At 38.3% G+C, this 19,734-nt stretch overlaps 1 protein-coding gene across 1 annotated transcript in view; it reads left to right on the forward strand.

Annotated features, from left to right (window-relative positions):
* MUC5AC (mucin 5AC, oligomeric mucus/gel-forming) overlaps positions 1-13,865 on the forward strand; it is a 54,376-nt gene extending 40,511 nt beyond the window's left edge. The window contains exons 32-49 of the mRNA XM_075092519.1: positions 133-344; positions 1,262-1,436; positions 1,615-1,865; positions 3,304-3,487; positions 3,886-4,081; positions 4,981-5,159; positions 5,370-5,439; positions 5,753-5,853; positions 6,208-6,239; positions 7,080-7,257; positions 7,946-8,152; positions 8,239-8,273; positions 8,654-8,776; positions 8,888-8,983; positions 9,730-9,858; positions 11,293-11,350; positions 11,930-12,035; positions 12,556-13,865. Coding sequence (XP_074948620.1) covers positions 133-344; positions 1,262-1,436; positions 1,615-1,865; positions 3,304-3,487; positions 3,886-4,081; positions 4,981-5,159; positions 5,370-5,439; positions 5,753-5,853; positions 6,208-6,239; positions 7,080-7,257; positions 7,946-8,152; positions 8,239-8,273; positions 8,654-8,776; positions 8,888-8,983; positions 9,730-9,858; positions 11,293-11,350; positions 11,930-12,035; positions 12,556-12,781 — 2,558 coding nt within the window. The 3' untranslated portion in view covers positions 12,782-13,865. The remainder of the gene's footprint in view (positions 1-132; positions 345-1,261; positions 1,437-1,614; positions 1,866-3,303; positions 3,488-3,885; positions 4,082-4,980; positions 5,160-5,369; positions 5,440-5,752; positions 5,854-6,207; positions 6,240-7,079; positions 7,258-7,945; positions 8,153-8,238; positions 8,274-8,653; positions 8,777-8,887; positions 8,984-9,729; positions 9,859-11,292; positions 11,351-11,929; positions 12,036-12,555) is intronic.
* Positions 13,866-19,734: the final 5,869 nt, after the last annotated feature.

Here is a 19,734-nt window from a genome sequence, read left to right on the forward strand (position 1 = left end):
GTTTATTTTTCATAATATTTAATTTTAATTTTGATATATTCTTTAGTTTTACTTGGATATTTTTTACCCCCATTTTTTGTTTTTGACCTTGTTTTTTGTTTTTTTGTTTGTTTTTTTTTTTTTTTTTTTTAGGTGATCTGATTTACCAGAGAATGGATAGTGATGGATGTCGTTTTTATGCCTTCTGTGGTCCAAGATGTACAATTGAACGACATGCTGTGTATTGTAATGTTACTACTACTCTAACCACTACTTCCTTTGAATGGTCTACTGTAACGACATCAGTTCCTCCCTCTTCCACTTCACGTATTGGCTGTGTTTCTCCTTCTTACCCTCCCCTACAGGTATGTTGTTGGTGCATTATGTCATGTTTTTTGAAATAATATCAATGTTAGGTTGATAACAGAAGAGAACTGTTTGTAGTCTAAACCTTATCTGCGCAGATTTCTAGGGTAATTTTGCTAGTGATGGGCAATATACATGGCATAAATTTGTATGTGCCTTCTTTATACTTTTTTTTCATAGTGAGAAAGCATGCTCCAATAATATTTTCTAATTACTCTAGTTCTAGTAAAACATTTTCTGATGCACTTCATTGCATAAATAACAAACCTTCTTACTGCAATAACAGAGGAAGTTTTCTTGTGTATATTATTTCTTCACTAAATAGAAAAATTTAAGGTACTGTGGGAACTTGTATCTGTTTTTGTTCTCATGTCCTCTTACCTGTACTTCTGTGCACAGTCTGTTATTCTGGGGTTTTTCTTCTTTTTTTTTTTTTTTTTTAATAGAGATGGGCAGTGCTGATAGTGAAGTACAGCATACATAGCTAGTATAAAGGACATCAGTTCCCTTAAACCAAGACCTATCCCCCCCCCCAAACCTCAGAAGAGCTCCTCGTGCAGAAGAAATAGCTGGAATTAAGGTTCTCCCCTCCTCTTTAGCATACAAAAAAATTTAATTAAGTAGAATATTGACAACCTTGTACTATCAGTGAAGTTTTCACTTGTAGTCTTTGCTACAGATTTGGACACCCAAACAGTTTCTGATCCTCCGTATCATTGTCAGAATTATGAATACCTCTAGCCAACATTAGAAATCATTAGTACCACAAATTGAAGAGAAGTAACACATATTAATTTCCTTTCCAACACCACCATTACTGGAAACAGTATGCTGTTAAACTAAATATATGAGTAAAGTTCATATCTGTTCATCATCTGTCAAACTCCTGTGACAGCAATTTTTGTTCATTTTGCAGCCTGGACAAAGATACAAATTATCCAACTGTACAGAACTCATCTGTAAGGGAGACAACAAGGTAGAACTAATTCCAACACACTGCCCACCTCTAAAGGAAATTACGTGTGCGAACAAATATCCGGCAGTACTGGTACCTGATGAAAATGGCTGCTGTTACCGCTATGAGTGTCAATGTAAGCACCAGTAGATTAAGGAATAACCTTTTTTGAGGAAAGCAAAACTTTGAACAGAGTATATAGGCATTTTGTTTTCTTAGGGTTTCTCTATAAATTGTAGCAAGTTCACTTCAGTTTCTAAATTCTTTCTACATTAATTTTCATGTTAGTCTTCTAAACATTTTCTCTCTACCAGGTGTGTGCAGTGGATGGGGTGATCCTCATTATATTACTTTTGATGGAATCTACTACACTTTCCTTGAAAACTGCACTTACGTCCTGGTGAAACAGATTGTACCTAAGTATGACAACTTCCGTGTTTATATTGACAATTACTACTGCAATGCGGAAGATGGACTTTCCTGCCCTAAATCCATTATTATTTACTACAAATCTGCAAAAGTGCTGCTGACTCGTGAACTCAGGAATGGTGTGATGACCAACGTGGTAAAATACACATTTTTTTATTTATCTATTTTTGCAAAAAAGAAATAAGGTTTATAGGCCTTACTGATTCTTGTTGAAATACAGTCTGTTAGTATATCTTTTCACAGAGGTGATGAGGGCAGAGGATATCATTAGAAAAATAAAAATTACAAAAGTTTCTAAGAACAAAATGTCAGAAACAGCTTAGCAGTATGCAGATATTAATATATTATGTGCAGGTATGTGTGTATATAAATAACACTAAGAAACAGGCAAACTGATAGAGAAGACAGAAAGAATGCTTATACTGGTGCTTGATTCATGTTTCATGAAAACTAGTGCATTGTGCTATTCATTTATGTAAACAAACGTTATGAAGAAACGTGAACGCAAATCACAAGCATGATTCTTCTCTCATGGTGAAGATGGGTGTGTATCCCTTATCAGCTGGATGACTAGGGATTGCTTCCTCTTCATAGGGAACTTCAGGCACCAAACAGCCAGGACATGATTCCCCCTCCAATTCCCTGCTGGGGAGAGAGGTATAGATAAAGAACAGGGGTGACTGGGGGTGTCATTTCACCTTCATGATCCTAAAATAATGCTGGCAAGCCAGTGAAAACAAAAAGTCAGTCCTACTGTTAAACTGGAGAATTTATTAGTTGACTGGAGAACATGAAGAGGTGGGAGAAAAGTTTGTCTCAATATGCACTCTCCCCCTACAAAGCCATGCCAATTTCTCCTTACCTACAGTTAGAAAGACATGGTGAAGTAATTAGTCCAGTGATTCCCTGTGAAAGAAAACAGTAACTGACAGTTTTAACTCTTACTTTATCCCAATTGAATAAGAAGAAAGTTGCTGAATAATTGCTGACAAAAAGTTATTGTGCAAATATGTCTACTTTCATTAGTTCTTATAAGATACAATCTGCAAATGGAACAGCTTAGATTAATTAATAAATATTATTACTGCATAAAACTGGCACCAGGGACATTTGACGTGATTTTGAATCCAGACAACTCTTCCAATGCCAAGCAACGTGTAGTATAGGGACAGTGTGATTCTGCAGCAAAATTATTACATAATAATGGCAGGAATATTTCTATAGTTAAAGAAAACTACCACTCATTTTCATATGAAAAATGTTTACAACAAAGGAAATGATGAGGGATACAAAGAAAATACTTGGATTTAGAACGCTGTGCATTAGCACACAATCTGCACAAACTCAGTACATGAAGGCCACTTAGATTATTATCACACTGTAGCACTCCAGCAATACAAGCTAACATATTAATGCATATATATGCTGTTGTTGCAATGGCAATGGGCATCGGATGAGATGCAAAACAATATGGCATTATACATGATTATGAAGATTAGAAAATACATTATTTAAAACGATTAGGCAGAAGCAGTGCTTATTTTGAAATTGTGTTTTTTTAACCCTGCATTCAGATGTACTTCAACGAAGTGATTGTCAAACCAGGCTTCAAAAAAGATGGTATTTCTTTCTCCACACTTGGCATCAATATGATTGTTGATATACCAGAGATTGGTGCAACCATCACTTTTAGTGGGCTGATTTTCTCCGTGAAACTCCCATACAGCAAATTTGGAAACAACACCGAAGGACAGTGTGGTAAGACAGATACACTAATTGGAGGTGGGACTCTTTTCCCACCCTAGCATGATTATTCTCACCCACTCTGGCTATGGTCTCATGATTGTCAGAAATTTTTAACAGCAGTAAAATGGAAATGAAAACAGTTCTGCTCTTCAAGTTCTGTAGGATCAAAAGCTCAGTGTTTCAGCAACCTGGTTTGTTTTTTTTATTATTATTTGGGTTGGGGTTTTAGGTTTATTTGGTTTTCCCTAACCTAAATTAAAGTTCATATAACTGTAAAGAAAGCCCTCCCTATGAAGCAAAGCACCTTATACACTTCATGAGCACATCACTTCTAAACATGATATCAGCACCATAATGTATTTTGCATCTTTGATATGGCTTATGAGATTTACATAGCTTGTTTCTTCCAGGAACATGTACAAATGATAAATTAGATGAATGCCGCTTACCAAGTGGTAAGATCATTTCTTCCTGTCCCCAAATGGCTCATCACTGGATCGTTGCTAACAACAAGTCATGCCATGGAGTACCGCCTCCATCACATATAACCACACCTCCACCAAAGCCTCCATGTGAAACACCTCTCTGCAACCTTATCTGGAGCAAGTAAGAAAAAAATGAATGAATTCACTCTCTCTAGAAAAAACTGTCTCAGTATCTTACAAGAAGAGTAAGAACTATAGCCCTAGCATGCGATAATACCTGAAAATATCAGCTTAATGACAGGATATATACAGTAAAAGGCCTTTACAAAAGAAACGGCTCTTCTTTAACGACTTACATGCCAAAGATAACTGAGCAAGGAGAGGTGAAGTCAGGAAATCAGGGATGCAGCAAGCACTAAAATCCATACTTCCTGGGTTGGAATCACAAAGATTTATGTTACCTTTCTCCCTCCCTTCCAGGATATGCTCACTCACTCTTACTTACACTGTTTAAAGACTGAACTCTATATTTGAAGTGGGCCTTCAGTACAAACCATAAAGAGCCAAGTGTCCTTCATTCTTTGTACATGTTATGTAAAATATGGAGTTCCAAAAGTGTGAAGTCTTGTTTTCAGCAGTATTTCCTACACTGTGTGAGCTCTGACAAAAGCTTTTTTTCAGCTGGGTCACTTATAAAGGTCCTCTTACACATGCTGCTTCAGTGTCTAATAAATTCTGAGTTTTGTATGTGCAACATTTCTATCTCTTGGCTACTTTAATCATCCCTTTTTCCTCAATCTGATACACTTGCCTTTTTCATGAAATTTCAGACTGATGCAAAGTTGTGTATACATACAGAAACACTATGACCTTTAGACTCTTCCGAAAAAAAAACGGAGCTTCAAATTTCCTAACCTTTCCTTTCCTGACTCTATCTCCCAGATTATTGGCTATTCTTAGGGTTATTTTTTCTAGTAATATATTCCTTGCTGAAGCAGACAGTCACATGCCATTAACGTGATGGATTTTATACAATGGCTAGTTAACATAAAAGGGGTTTGGTTTATTTCCTGTCTGCAGGAGTTTTGCAGAATGTCATGATGTGATACCACCAGAACCATTTTTCAAAGGCTGTGTTTTTGATGGATGTCGCATAGCAAATGAATCCATGCAGTGTTCCAGTTTGGAGATGTATGCTACAGAGTGTGCTGCTAGAGGTGTCTGCATTGATTGGAGAGGAAAGACTAACAATACATGCCGTAAGTACTGCAGAACTCAAAAATGCATGTGAGAAATGGTCGTAATTAGTGTTTTATTCAGTAAACACCTCTTACATCTAATAGTTGACTACTGTCTACAAAAATACAGAGACAACCTTACTCATAGAAGCTACAGGCAAAGCTGTAGTCACTTTTGCTGCAAAAATGCATTTACTGTCAATTTTTGATCTTTTTTCTTTTTCCATACAGCATACAACTGCCCAGCAAGCACAGTATACAAGGCATGTGGGCCCATTAATCCTGTTACCTGTGACCCACGGTATGGAAAGACAAAAAAAAAATCCCACCTCAAAACAACTGCTTATCTTTTTCATTTTTTCTGTTTTTACTTACCTACTTTCCTTAGAAGATGGAGTAACTTCATAATAAAATTTCTTGTGAATTTGGATAATTTATTCAAGATTTATAAATATCAATCAGCTCTATGAATATGTGCTTCCTGTTGCACTTCAGAAAATGCAAATTCTTTTGTCTCCCTTGTATCTGACATGGCGACCTTCTACATATGCTGCTGTCTTTCCTGCTTCACTGCAAAAACATTGTACTCACATACAACATTTCTCCCACTCTAGCTCTGTTGAGCTTCCTGGCTATGGAGTAACTGAAGGATGTTTCTGTCCTGAAGGGAAGACACTCATAAGTGAACAAAACAACACCTGTGTCTCTGAATGCTGTAAGTAATCCATACCTAGTTTGGGGAATAAATGGACATCAGGATTGATAGTCAGGAGGCCTGTGTTCTACTGCTATCTTCTATATGGTCAGACCATGGGTTAATCAGCTTCTTTAAACTCCTTTAGCCTCCCCATCCACAAATCGAATAATAATCAATATTAATTTTTTTCAATCTTCCTTTCTTACATGAGACCTACCAAGATGGTAGAATTCTAAATTTCAGAACAACTATTCTGCATTTTCATTTTCTTGCTAGTTTTATCTTCACAGTATTTCTGTTTGAAGCTTCACAAATTTACTCCTTTATGTCAGTTTTCAGTGATGTAAATCTCCTTTTCTTTTTTCCTTCCAGCTTGTAGGGAAGCAAATGGAGTATCCAGATGGGTGAGTATCACAATCAATGCAGTTTATCAAGCACCCACAAGTGAAGCAAGAGGATATTTAATGTTTCACAAAAACAAAGTTTGCTAAGGCTGGGGGAGACTTCAGGCTTTTTCAAATGTTCGTTCCCCTCTAGTCTTAAATAAAATTGAGTTCCAGAGCAGAAACCACATTATTCCCTAAGAAATTTAACAGTAAGTTATAGGATATTCTTTCAATAACCATCACCTCACAAACTGAAAAGAAAAAAAAAAAAAAAGAAGAGAAAAGGAGAAAAAAAAACCACAACAACCCAAACCCATATACATGGTAATAGTAGAACTTTGGCATATGTGCTTCTTTTATTTCCACAAATTTGGCTTGCTAAAGTTACTGGAGATGAAGGGACAGATGGATAACAAAGCTTACCTGTTGCTGATAATGTTGATAGTCTGCATTCTTAGTTCCTCAGCTGGATACAAACTATAGAAATATCTCTCTGTAACCTAATGTGCAAATGTGCATGTTGTATAATAATTTCTTATTCAAAAATGCATACCAAGCTCAATCACTTCTCCTTTACACCTCTTGTACCCCCCATACTAATGCTACTAATAAATAGAAAGTGATAGCTCTGTAAACATGCTCAGAACCTTCAGTGGCCTCCAGTATCTTCCCCTAATGAGCTTCAGTTTGAAGGTTTCTTATAAAATCTAAAAATACTAGAAATATGACAAGGCTGATGTAATCAGGTATCACTGTATCCATGAATAAATCAACTAGAAACAAATAGAATTATTTTGATTTGACTTTATATATAACATTTTTCTTCCTTTTTTTTTTTTCTTTTTCTTTGTTATATAGCCAGGAGAAAAATGGACACAAGATTGCCAGGAATGTGTCTGTGACAAAAATACTCTCAAAGTGCATTGTACAAAGCACAAATGTTCTCTGACACAGCAAGTATTTTGTGATGAACCAGGTTACATGCCTGTTCAGGTACAGATACCAGAAGATCCATGCTGTAGCAGGACTGAGTGCTGTAAGTACTGTCTTAGTTCTTTATCACGGGGAATATACTATATTCATTTTGGAGAACTACAGCAATAATTTATCTTTTTTTTAATACTCTGCATTGATTTCATAATGGTTTTCTTCCTCATTCCACTTCTTAGGACCTTCTAGCTGAGCATTTACCAGATGCCTGAAAAGAATAAATTTAAAGATTAAAAGATTTTACGTAGTTAGACACCAAAAAGTAACCGGAAATGTCCTATAATTTAACACTGAAAACTTTTATTGCTGCTACCACCTGAAACATTATTAAAACACTATTCAAAGCATTTTCTGTTTCAAAGACCAGTGTAAAAAAAAGAAAAATCTTAATTTTAAGAAACATCTTGAACATTTAAAAATTACTCAGGAAAGCTCCTGAACCCCTGAGAGTCATCAGATTTCCCAATTGATACAAATTTCTCTTGGGAAGTATCTCTTTCCAGCAATCACCACTCTATTCTTCTCAGACAATGCTTTGTTTTACAAAGGTTATGGAAAAGCCCATTCACTTTAAAAATAGCTGGACAAATATACTGAATTAGTCAATAAACTAGCTTGTGTAAACAATACCATATTTGCCCCATGGGAAAACTGCTGAAGTTCATGCAAACTAAAATTACTTTCACTAAAAAATTCTGAGTTTATTATTTTCTATATTCTCTTACATTACATAGACTGCAACACTAGTCTCTGCCCTGAAGTCACACCCCAGTGCTTAGAGGGACAGGAAGTAGTCACAGTAATGCAGCCTGGAAAATGCTGTGCTACCTTTGAATGCAGTAAGTTCTATGTACCTTCCTCGTGTTATTCACAGCTTTATTTTTCTAAGTTTATGAATACAAGGATCTTAAAAAAGAAAGATGTAAATTATTTGTGTTATCGTATTGGGCCAACAAAGCCGCAGTTTTGTTCACATACTTCTTAAAGTTTACACCGCTATGACACCATCTTTCTTCCTTCTTTGCAGGACATGGCTGTGTAGTCAATGAAACTTACTATGCAGTAAGTACACAGAGTAACTCACTATAAAAATACACCTTCACATAATTCACAATGCAATGTTTTTGTGACTCCTATCATGGACAATATTTTGCAGCAAGGCCTGAGATAAAACATTATTACTTGTTTAATCAAGGTCAGCATACCAACACCCTCCCTACAAGCAGAAGCATTTTCGTCTCTCCTTCCTGCATTAGCAGAATTTAATTCCAAAATGGATATTACCAACAACAGAAACTCTGCTTAAATAAAACAAGCAAAATTGTGTTTAAAGATAGTTTAGCTCCTACGTAGTTCAGCCCTGTATTGTCTGTGACATATATACACAAAGTAACTTGCTTTTACTGGCTAATAAATGACTTTGTTTTCCTGACTTCCCCTAGCCTGGAACTGTCATTCCATCAGGCCCCTGTGAAGAATGCACCTGCTCTGAATCCTCTTTCTCAAGCCCTCACCATGGTACCGTCAAGTGTGAGCCTGTTATCTGTGACACGTACTGCCCAGCAGTGAGTGCTATTTTGCTGTCAGTAATTCCTACCCCACTCAGTTCAAATATCAACTGGTTAAGGTCAATGTCCTGACTCAATGTCATTTCCTCTCTATTTCTTTCAAAACAGGGTTATAAGTATACAAAGGAACCTGGACAATGCTGCGGCACATGCAAGGCAGCGGCTTGTATAGTGACCATGGGAGATATTACACATGTGCTCCAAGTAACTATCCCTGTTTTAGTTCACTTTTGGCAAACTCTGCTGGTCTTTTCACTCTTTCCTCTCCTTGTCTTTGTCACATTTATTTGCTGCATCTTTTCTCATGTTAGACAAATGCTTATTTAGGCAGGGAATGGATTGTCTCACACAGCTTCAACAATCATTTGAGGCGTGAAACCCCAGTTCTGACTAAGATTTCTGGAAGAAACTGTGACACTGAACAATGGCTTTCAGAAATCAACATAGAAAAATACATAGGTGAAAGCAATGGGCCCTTATTGCCTTCAGCTCTGAAAATACAGCTCCCATTTTGCTCAAAGGATAATTTTATCTGTGAAGGCAGTTTTCTGCTCCAAACAGCCACTCTCAGGTTAGCTGAGAGCTTTAGGACAGGATGAGTCAATGAAGCCAACAGAAATTCTGCCATGTATCTAAATGGACATATCCATAAATTCTGACAACAAAACCATTGAAACATGAATTAATCTTTCCAAATGAGTCCACATACTTTTCCTATTCACACAGAAAGCATGTCCATATCCAGATAAAAATACAGCCTCTTCTATTGGTTAATGAAAAAGACTTACAGCAGTATGGTAATAAAAGTAACCATTAGCTGAAATTTAAGGAAATTATTTAGAATAATCAAACTGCAATAGGCAGCAATGATAAGACACTGGTGGGGTTTTTTGTTTGTTTCATTTTTATGTAAGAATGTTTTTATTCAGTTTAATTTTAACTACTTTCAGGTTGGAGAATTCTGGAACCCACCTGATCATAACTGTACAGTTTATACATGTGAAAATTATGATGACCAGTTCATTCAAGTCATCTTACAGAAAAAGTGCCCTCTCTTCAACCCTGATGAATGTAATCCAGTAAGTAGTCTTCTACCAGTTCTCATGTTTGAAAGTGTTGCAGTGGCTGACATCAGTGATAGACAGATCATGGTGTCCAAGGGAAAAATCTAGCAGAAGCATCACACAGGAAGTAGCTCTCATTTTACCCTCTCCGAATCTCATCCCCATCAAATTGCATTTAAAAAAAGCAAATCAAAATGAATCAAATTGAAAAATAATGGGACTTTTATTCCTAAATTATTTAGGATTATAAATTCTTCTTTAGAATTCACTTATTGAGAGCAAAATTGAAAGAAAATAAGCTACTTCAGCTCACAACATCATTCAACTTAATACAGCTCAGGGTAGGTTAAAACCAGCCCCACACATCTGGGGAGTCAGTTATTTCATTAATTACACACACAGAATACACACAGAGAAGAGTATAGATTGGAAAAGACCTTTAAGATCGAGTCCAACTGTAAACCTGACACTGCCAGTTCACCACTAAACCATATCCCTAAGCACCAATTCTAACGCCTTTTAAATACCTCCACGGGTGGTGACTCAACCACTCCCCTGGGCAGCCTGTTCCAATCCCTGAAAGTCCTTTCAGTGAAGTAATATTTCCTAATATCCAGTGTAAACTTCCTCTGGCACAGCTTGAGGACATTTCCTCTCATCGTGTCACTTGTTACTTGGGAAAAAGAGACCAACACCCGCCTCACTACAACCTCCTTTCAGGTAGCTGTAGGGAGCAATAAGGTCTCTCCTCAGCCTCCTTTTCTCCAGGCTAAATAATCCCACCTCCCTCTGCTGCTCCTCATAAGCCTTGTTCTCCAGAATCTTCACCAGCTTCATCGCCCTTCTCTGGACACGCTCCAGTAGCTCAATGTCTTTCTTGTAGAGAGGGGCCCAAAACTGAACACAGTATTTGAGGTGCGGCCTCACCAGTGCTGAGTACAGGGGCACGATCACCTCCCTGCTCCTGCTGGCCACACTATTCCTGATACAAGCCAGGATGCCATTGGCCTTCTTGGCCACCTGGGCACACTGCTGGCTCATATTCACCTAGGTATTGACCAATACCCCCAGGTTGTGTTACCAATTGTGTTACCCTGTCTGACATCTGTCAGAAAGTCACCTGTACTGACTTTTGTCATTCTAAATACCCCACATGTGCTACAAGCTTTATTTCTGAAATTTTATTACTGAACTCTGCTGACAGCAATGCAGTTCTGGTCTCCCTCAACATCAGCTTTCAAAAAACCTCTTACTAGTATTGAATTGAATTAGTTATATGCCCTTAACATTTAGCCTTACTTGAAATTAAATTTAGCCTTGCTTGAAATTAAATTCCATGTCAATACAAAGAACTTCCTGGTGCCAGAGAAACTTAGAAAGCAGGGAAAGTCTCTGCTTTAGTATGCAGATATGAAACCTGAGTTATCTTTTTCTGTTTTCCCACTCAAGGATGACATCAAGCTATCTGACGATGGCTGCTGTAAAGAGTGCCGAGTAAAACAGAAGAGTAAGTAATGATAATTTGTGCCTTATTAGGTATATTAGTCCACCTTGCATGGTAGATGCATAGACAGAAAAGGTGAACAGACCAAGTTTGGGACCACTGCCTCACACTGGGTGAGAAAGGAAACAGATGGAAAAAGAAAGGAACAGAACACTTCCAGCATGCACTTTAGGGCCTTGGAAAACATGGAGAATTTCCCAACCCCTACTGTTAAATGTTAGGTTTTTTGTGGGAGGGAGAGGACTACAACTATTACTCAACTTCCAAAGATACATCCTCTTCAAGTAAGAAAGTGAAGCCAGTCCTGGGAGGTGGGTGTGCATTGAGCAGTTACCGCAGCTCTTTATTTCCGCATCCTGCACTGAAGTTGTGTAAGCGAAAGGGGATTTTTCATTCATTGATAACAGAAGCAGCAGGAGTCATCATCTGGCCCTTGGCAATTAAAAGAGAAATGCACTGTGACCTAATCTCCTATTTCAGCTCCATCCATCTCAGTTTTTTACTACAAACTATCATACACAGATATCTATCTATATGCACATATATTTTAACTTATTTTCCCTTGGTTTGTGACACCCCCAGGTTGTATGAAGCACAATACTACTACTGTCATCAAGTATCATGGATGTGAATCTCCTGCACCTATTGAGATGACATACTGTGAAGGCAGCTGTGATGCTTACTCACGGTAGGTGATATAAAAGATAATTTTGGTTTCACCTTCTACTCTTTACACTAGTTACATAAAGCAAGTCACAAGTGATTTTCTAGTATTCCAACATCCGCCCAGTCATCAGCTGTTTCCATTGTGCTAACTAGAGTTTTTCACAGACATGATGTACTAGCTTAATTACCTCAAGACTCACAATATTTTAACAGTCTGTTCAGTGTCATAGTGATTAGACCTAAATGTTGATTTTGCCCGTGTAAAAGTGAAGTTATTTCTTTCTTAACGTTCTCTTATTTTGGACTGGCTTAATATGTGAACTGGATTAATACATTTACTTTTAATGAAGAGCTACGTGCATCCACTTTTACAATGAGGAGCAACTTATATTTCACCACAATACTGTAAGAACAGTAATATCGAGCAATAGTCCCAAATGCAAGCACAAAACTTCTGGTTAATATTTAGTAATGGGTGGGAGGGGCAGTGGTATTTCTCACATAATTTCTGAATATTTCTCTTTTGTTGCTTTTGCAATCAGATATTCTCCAGAGGCGAACACGATGGAACATAAATGTTCGTGTTGTCAGGAAATCAAAACCAGCCAAAGGAAGGTGACTCTGACATGCAGTGACGGAACCTACCTTGATCACTCATACACCTATGTGGAGAAATGCAGCTGTGTGAGCACTGAGTGCATTCCCCAAGTCAGCACCCAACAGGCAACAAACCAGCAAAAGACCTCTCAGGAACAAGTGAAGGTCTAAAATTAGAACTAGAGAGAAGTCGTCAAACAAGGTTTGAACATAAGGCTAAAAAGAACCTTTGAAAAAATATGGAAGTGTCAAAAGCAGCTAAAATTTTGGATGAACAGGTGATATTTTCTGCATACAGGCTCAATATGTCTGTCTGCTTTGTTTCAGTTTTAATTACCAATATATCTCCCATTGTTTTTCATGCCCTTTCTTTTACACCTTGAGAGGTACAGCATAAGGTCATTTTGACGTTTTCTGTTTGTTTGTTTATCTTCTGAGAAGTGCTGTACCATAAGACTGAGAGCTGGATTTACCCTTACACAAAGTCTATTGTTAGAACAACATTCTCTTCAGGCTTGAAGCTTGCCTGTGGTGGCGTAATATAGACACTTAACAATATCTAATATTTCCATTGATGTAGACTGACCTTTTTGATAACATTTACATTCCAGTTCATTGAGACAAATAAAAAGCTAAAGTCCACAAAACAAACAAACAAAAAAAACCCAAGGAAAACTGTACCTCTGTTTCTTTATTTTTCTTGTTGCACTAAGGAAAACTTAGACTGCAGAAAGCTATACCTTCTCAAAACTATAAACTTCAATATTTTGAGCAATTTATAATGGGCATATTTCCCTATATATTCTCATGAGAGAAAGAAGTCCTATCATGAGAAGCTGCTGCACACTACTATTTGTTTACATAAAACCATCAGAATAGTAAATGTATGAAAATATGGACATTTTTTGTTTTTTGTGGTTAACTGTTTACAGAAGTAGAGTATATATATTTTTTTGCCAACAAGGGCATATGAAGGATTTTTGTAAACAAAAGTTAATACTAATACTAATAATAATAAAATAAAATGTAAATTCTTTCCTAGGAAGCTTTTAAAAGTTGAACCATTGCTATTTATTTTATTTTTGGAAAAATGATTTATTGGGTTATTTCTTTCAGAATTAACGTTATGTCATTTCTTAGTCTTAGTCATATTATCTGGGTGTGGTATATTTTCTTCTTCTATTTTGTTTTGGAATATTGTTTTATTTTTGTCCTTTATGAAAAGAAGTAATAATGATGATTAATAAATTCTAAGCATTTTACAGCGTGTCTCCTTTGACTTTTCACTGAATCCCTCACATGAGAGTTGCTGAAGCTGTGAAATATTTGCTTCTCATCCTACTACAGCCATTTCTCAATAGCTCCAGGTCAAATGTCAATCTACACTGTGGTACCTAACCCCCTGTAGAGCTTTGATACTGCTTTGAATGAAAGCCATTCAAAAGCAGAGTGTTCCAAGCACATCACTTCAGATACTATCAATTAGTGAGCTTCCAGTAAGCAAGAAGGTCTTTGAGTCTGTACATATTTTGTAGCTCTGAAAGTCCTTTACCTGACAGACAGAAACTATCCAAAGTTTTCCAAACCAGCCAGTCTCATATTTTAGACCCCACCGCAACGTACCTAAATCTCAAACCTGAAATCGCACTGTTGTAAATCTACAAGTTTTGACAGGTTACTATGCAGCTTTAGTCGCACTATACTTTGAACCAGCCACCACAGATCTGACTGTAGATTGTGTAATGCCAAGCAACATGTTTTACACAATTTACAAATGACTGCTCTAGGATCAGTAGGGGGAACAGTAAAAAATTAAAGGTGATGACCTTTCTCCTAGCCTGCAGCTTGGACAGCTCAGTAAAGGGAGTAACAGGGTAACAACAGGCTTTCTGCAGGTGCCCTTCCTGCAGAAAGCAGCCCGCTTTCTCACCCATTTTTTCCTTCACAGAACAATAACAACCCATATACTCCCCACTCAGAGGTGAGCACTGAGTGATCCCTGAGGATCACGGGTAACGACATATTTCCTGCTGGCAAAAATCCCCACTACCTCCCAGCTGACAAATTGTTACTTCACTGTCTGCTTTTTCCAGCCCTTAGGCTCTACTGCTTTCCAGTGCGGCCCCTGGTGGCATATTGCTCTGTTCCCTCCTTACCACCTAACCACCAGGCCTCCCAACCTAACAGAATTAAACCAGAGTTTTATAATAGAACAGGAGACTAGTTCTATTTGAACATTATTAATGTAATAATCAAACAACTATAAATGCACAGAAAGTACATTTTTGCAAACGGTGCAGTGCTCATGGCTGTCACATTTGCTTCTGCTCCTTACTGTTTCAATCCTCCTTCTTGAGTCTCAGATTTCTTTCAGCATTCGTTATAACTCTTATTTGTAACTATAATTTGGTTATAAGGAATCAGCAAATGTTTGCACTGTTACAATAAGTGTTGTTACCAACAGTTATTCACATAGTTAAAATCTTTTAAACAGACAGAAACTTACTTTGTCTGCTGACTCCTCTCCTGCTGTTACAGCCACGCATGCAAATAAAATCCCACTTTTGCCTCCCTCTGTTTTAAGAAAGCAAAGGCTGTCCAGGCAATCAAAAATGGAGCCATTAAACATGAGCAATTATAGATGTCTCATGTACTAGAACTCACAAAATCCTGCAGACAGCTGCAAGAGTCTAGCAGCCAATCCTGAAAATAAATCATTACTTCTGCACGACCACCAGTCTAACCACAAGGATATCCCCATATCTGTTACTGGTTTTCACTGACTTCAAAAAAATAAATGCCAGAAATATTTGAAGGAAGCCTGATTCCAAGGCAAATTTGGAACCGGCCTAAGTTTTTGAGAATATCGGATGTGGACTCTGCAGCTGTTCCCTCACTCAGCAAGGAGCCAGTCAAAACCTCTCATTCCACTTTAGCTGATCTCTAGGAAGGTTTGGGGCCAAACCTGAGCTTTATTGCATTGCTCAGTGTCACACCTACTGAGCACATGACTGCCAGCTGCAACACCGGCACAGTATGAGAATTGGCAGACAAAATATGACTGTGACATAGAATCTGTGGAAAATGCATATTAAATACCACCATGGAATGACCTCCTTCCACAGCAGAACTAACTTTCTTATTTATATTAGTTTCTGGTTGCTCTGTATTCTGGAGAATGAGATTGTTCTACTTGATGCAGTCCTATCAATTGCTCTGCTTGTAATGCTTTCATGTTATGACCTCATTCTAATGGAATTCAGGTCTATTATTCAGATATCTGCTCTTTTACAGGAAATTAGCATTATAATTGCACTAAATTTGTGTTGACTGAAGATAATGCAAAACAATACTGAATCACATACCTCATGGCAAGGTGTAGTTGCATTCAATTCATGATGCTGAAGTTGTTACAGTACACTTGATCTAACAGAGACAAGTAAAAAACTTTTACTTTCAGCAAGGAAGCTATGGGAACAACATAATACATCCCTTAGTAATCCTAGACAGGATTTTAATGACCAGTACTTCAACAGTCTTTCCATCTCAGTTGCGATTCCACCAGAAGTAATTTTGCAACCTAAACTATTCTCAGGTTTCCAATATATTCTGGGCTTTTTTATAAAAGTCATGGTTTAACCCCAGCCAGCAACTGAGCACCACACAGCCATGCACTCACTCCCTCCTCTGGTGGGATGGGGGCAGAACTGGAAGAGTAAAAGTCAGAAAATGTGTGGATTGAGGTAAGGACAGTTTAATAATTGAAATAAATAATAATATTCAAAGCAAGTGATGCATGATGCAATTGCTCACCACCTGCTGACCAATGCCCAGCCAGTCCTCAAGCAGTGGCACCCCAGGCAGCTTTCCCCTAGTTTATATATTGAGCATGACATCATATGGCATGGAATACCGCTTTGGTCAGTTTAAGTCAGCTCTCCTGGCTGTGCACTCTCCCAGCTTCTTGTGCATCTCCAGCCTTCTCAGTTGGTAGAGCATGAGAAGCTGAAAAGCCCTTGATTTAGTGTAAGCTCTACTTCGCAACAACTAAAACATCAGCGTGTTATCAATGTTATTCTCATACTAAATCCAAAACACAACACTATATCAGCTACTAGGAAGAACATTAACTCTATCCCAGCCAAAGCCAGGACAAAAAGAAAGAAAAGGTTTGTTAGTCACTCTAAATGTATATTACATTATTACAGATTCTATATTTATTTAGATGCACATGTGTATGTGTGTAAAGACCAGCTAAGGTATATACAGGACAAACTCATCAACAATCCTATCTCCCATTTATCTTTTATCTTCTGTCTGAAATGGTTAGCCCCAGAGGCTTCACACACACAGCCTGTTAATTCAGAGCAATTATTAACCAGAATAGAGTAGCCTGCAATTTCATTTCAATCTAGCAATCTGGAGGTCCTGAAGAAACGGCACCTCTGAAGCAAGCTTTCCAGCAGAATATATTTAGCAGAAAAATCACAAAATCCAGCTTTTTATATAAACAAAGAATAGCCCCTTACCATGTTAGCTTGTTACTAATTTATTAGATCTGCTCTTAAATTCTTTCCTGAACAATTCTTCTATGTCACTATCTTTGCAAGAGGAACAGTGGTCTAGAAGGAAAAGGAGAAATGCCACCAAAAAGTGTATGAAATTCAGTCAGCCATCATACCACATGGATTCACATGTCCCCTCCGCCAGTGCAAGAACTCACCCATGAAAGCAAGCCCTTCCATAGCAGTGGGCAACCAAGGTGTCAGTTGTATCTATGTAAAACCAGCAGTCACTGCTTAATGACACCCTGGAATAGAGAGGAGACTTCTGTGGGATCATCAAAAAGGCAGGTAGCAGAGAGAACACAATAAAAAAGCCCACCTCATGGGAATACTTGATCTTACAGATTGCCTTTATATGTTAAATGCAGAGATTTATTTGTGCAAAAATCTGGGCCAAACTTTGTTTATACTTAAACTCTTACAAGTTCTCCTGTGATACAATGGCACTATAAAATTGATTTAAAACATCAGCCACCTATTTGGCACAAGGAAGTCTTCAGATGATTAAAAAACTACATGATCTACTCTAAATCTCCCCTTCTCAGCTCTCCAGGCTCAGAGTATGCCACAGGGACAGGGAAAATAATAGCTCAAGTCTGCCCAATTCCTGCAAACCTCACAAAGCTCATGAACTCTTTTGCCTCAGGGTCAAAGAAGCCATTTTTGCACTCCCAAAGCAGAATTTCACACAGAACAGCAACCCTAAGCCACAAGGCCACCAAAGCTAGCCGGCACTCCAAGAGACACAGAAAAACTTGTCAGCAGTACACTGACGTAAGTACAGTGAATATGATATTAGCAGGATCTCAATTTACCTCACAGGAAAATACAAATATGTGCTGTGACTAATCTCTGAGACATTCAGGGAAGTACAAATATGGCTTGGAGACTCTTTTTAAAAGTTCTTTCACTCCAACTGAAAAAATTACTAAACATCTCAAATGCCTTATTAAGCACACCTCACTTACCCAACTGAGGAAGCACATTTGAACAATACACAAGGGTTAGAAATAAATAAATAGCAAAAGTTACCAGAGAGAAACAGATACTTTCTCCTACATTGGTTCACTCATTCTGGTATGGTCACATTGGTGTTATTCCATGATTTTTCTAGCACATGTGACAGCAGCATCATATGCTTCATATGCTGGGAATCAAACACATGGCAGAGCGTGACGATTACTATCTTTCTTGCATATATGGTAGCAATGATAAAGAAGCGGCCATCTTTCTAAAGGCAGTTTTATTTTTTCAAGATATCAATTCACTTTAAGCGATTTGAGATTAATCTGATCTGGTGATATGGCCAAACGAAGCATTCAGAAACTGCCCTTAATAAAGCCTCCTTGAAGCAAATTGCTTCAATCCTGGTGACTGTGTTTTTTTAAAGCGTCTATCAAAAGTAGAGTTAATGCAAAGCATTACAAATAATTTCTCACACATAATATAGTCACAAATGCTATTAAATAATAAAGAATTAAACCACACTGTGCCCCACACAGCTCTTTGAAAATTCCTTTTACAAGGTCTCAGAGTAAAGAGTACAGGATGAAACAAATTTATTTGAATGTGCCACAACCTAGTCTTCCATGAGATAAGAGCGTTTTGGGAGGGAGGAAAGAAAACAGTCACCCACTGCCTTTAGAGAGCTTTTCCCACTCAAAACACCATAACAGCTGTCACAAACTGTTGAAAATAATGCTGCAAAAGAGTGGCAGCACAGGAGCTGTGAGGGGCTGGGCAGAAGATGATTGTGTTCTTCCCAGGGTCTAACCCAAAACTCACCAAGCTCCAGGAATACCCTCCTGAGAAATACTGAGAAATACAACAGAGAGGACCCCCTTTCCCAGGTGGCTTTCAGGTGCACTATCTGAAACCTACAGGGCCACCACAGGATGTGGGGTCCCAGCAGCAGGAAATGCATTGCTCCTGGGTAGCCGGCAGCTGAGCAGCTAAGGTGGCTGGCCAGAGGTGTGCCACGCTCCCTAGCTGTCATTAAGACTGGGTAAAGCCTGGGGACGATGTCTGCCTGAATGAAAGGTGTTGCCTGCCTCCCAGAGAAAGCGCAGACCTTCATGGGGGCTGCCGGGCATAGTTTACCCTAGCGCAGCCCCCCGGAACGGAGGGGTGTCTGGCACCACCCAGGCAGCACCCTGTACCCACACACAAAGGGTGCCTGCAGCTCCAGGGATGACAATTCACCATCATCACCACTTCTTCAGGAGAAAGGCAGCGAGGTATGTATCTGCAGCGCAGTACTCCTACCTCTTTGGAAACCTGTTCTGAGAGGACTTGGCAAGTTTGCTGCATTTCTGCTCCTGGGACAGCAACCAAAACTGTGCCTGAGAGGCCTGGTACTTTTATTTCCCCTTTCTTTTAAGTGTTCCTTTTTTTTTTCCCTGACAGGAATTTAGGATGGAACAACCCCATCCCCTCACGCAAGCAGGCACCACAAAAGAAATCATAGGCTTTCCACCCCAAAACAACTTAGTGGAGCACAAGCTAATCTGCCTTACAAACATAACCTGTTAACTCATACCCAAGATTATATGTAAAGGG

This window comes from Phalacrocorax aristotelis, chromosome 5 (assembly GCF_949628215.1).
Source record: "Phalacrocorax aristotelis chromosome 5, bGulAri2.1, whole genome shotgun sequence".
In the NCBI taxonomy this organism is placed as follows: Eukaryota; Metazoa; Chordata; class Aves; order Suliformes; family Phalacrocoracidae; genus Phalacrocorax; species Phalacrocorax aristotelis.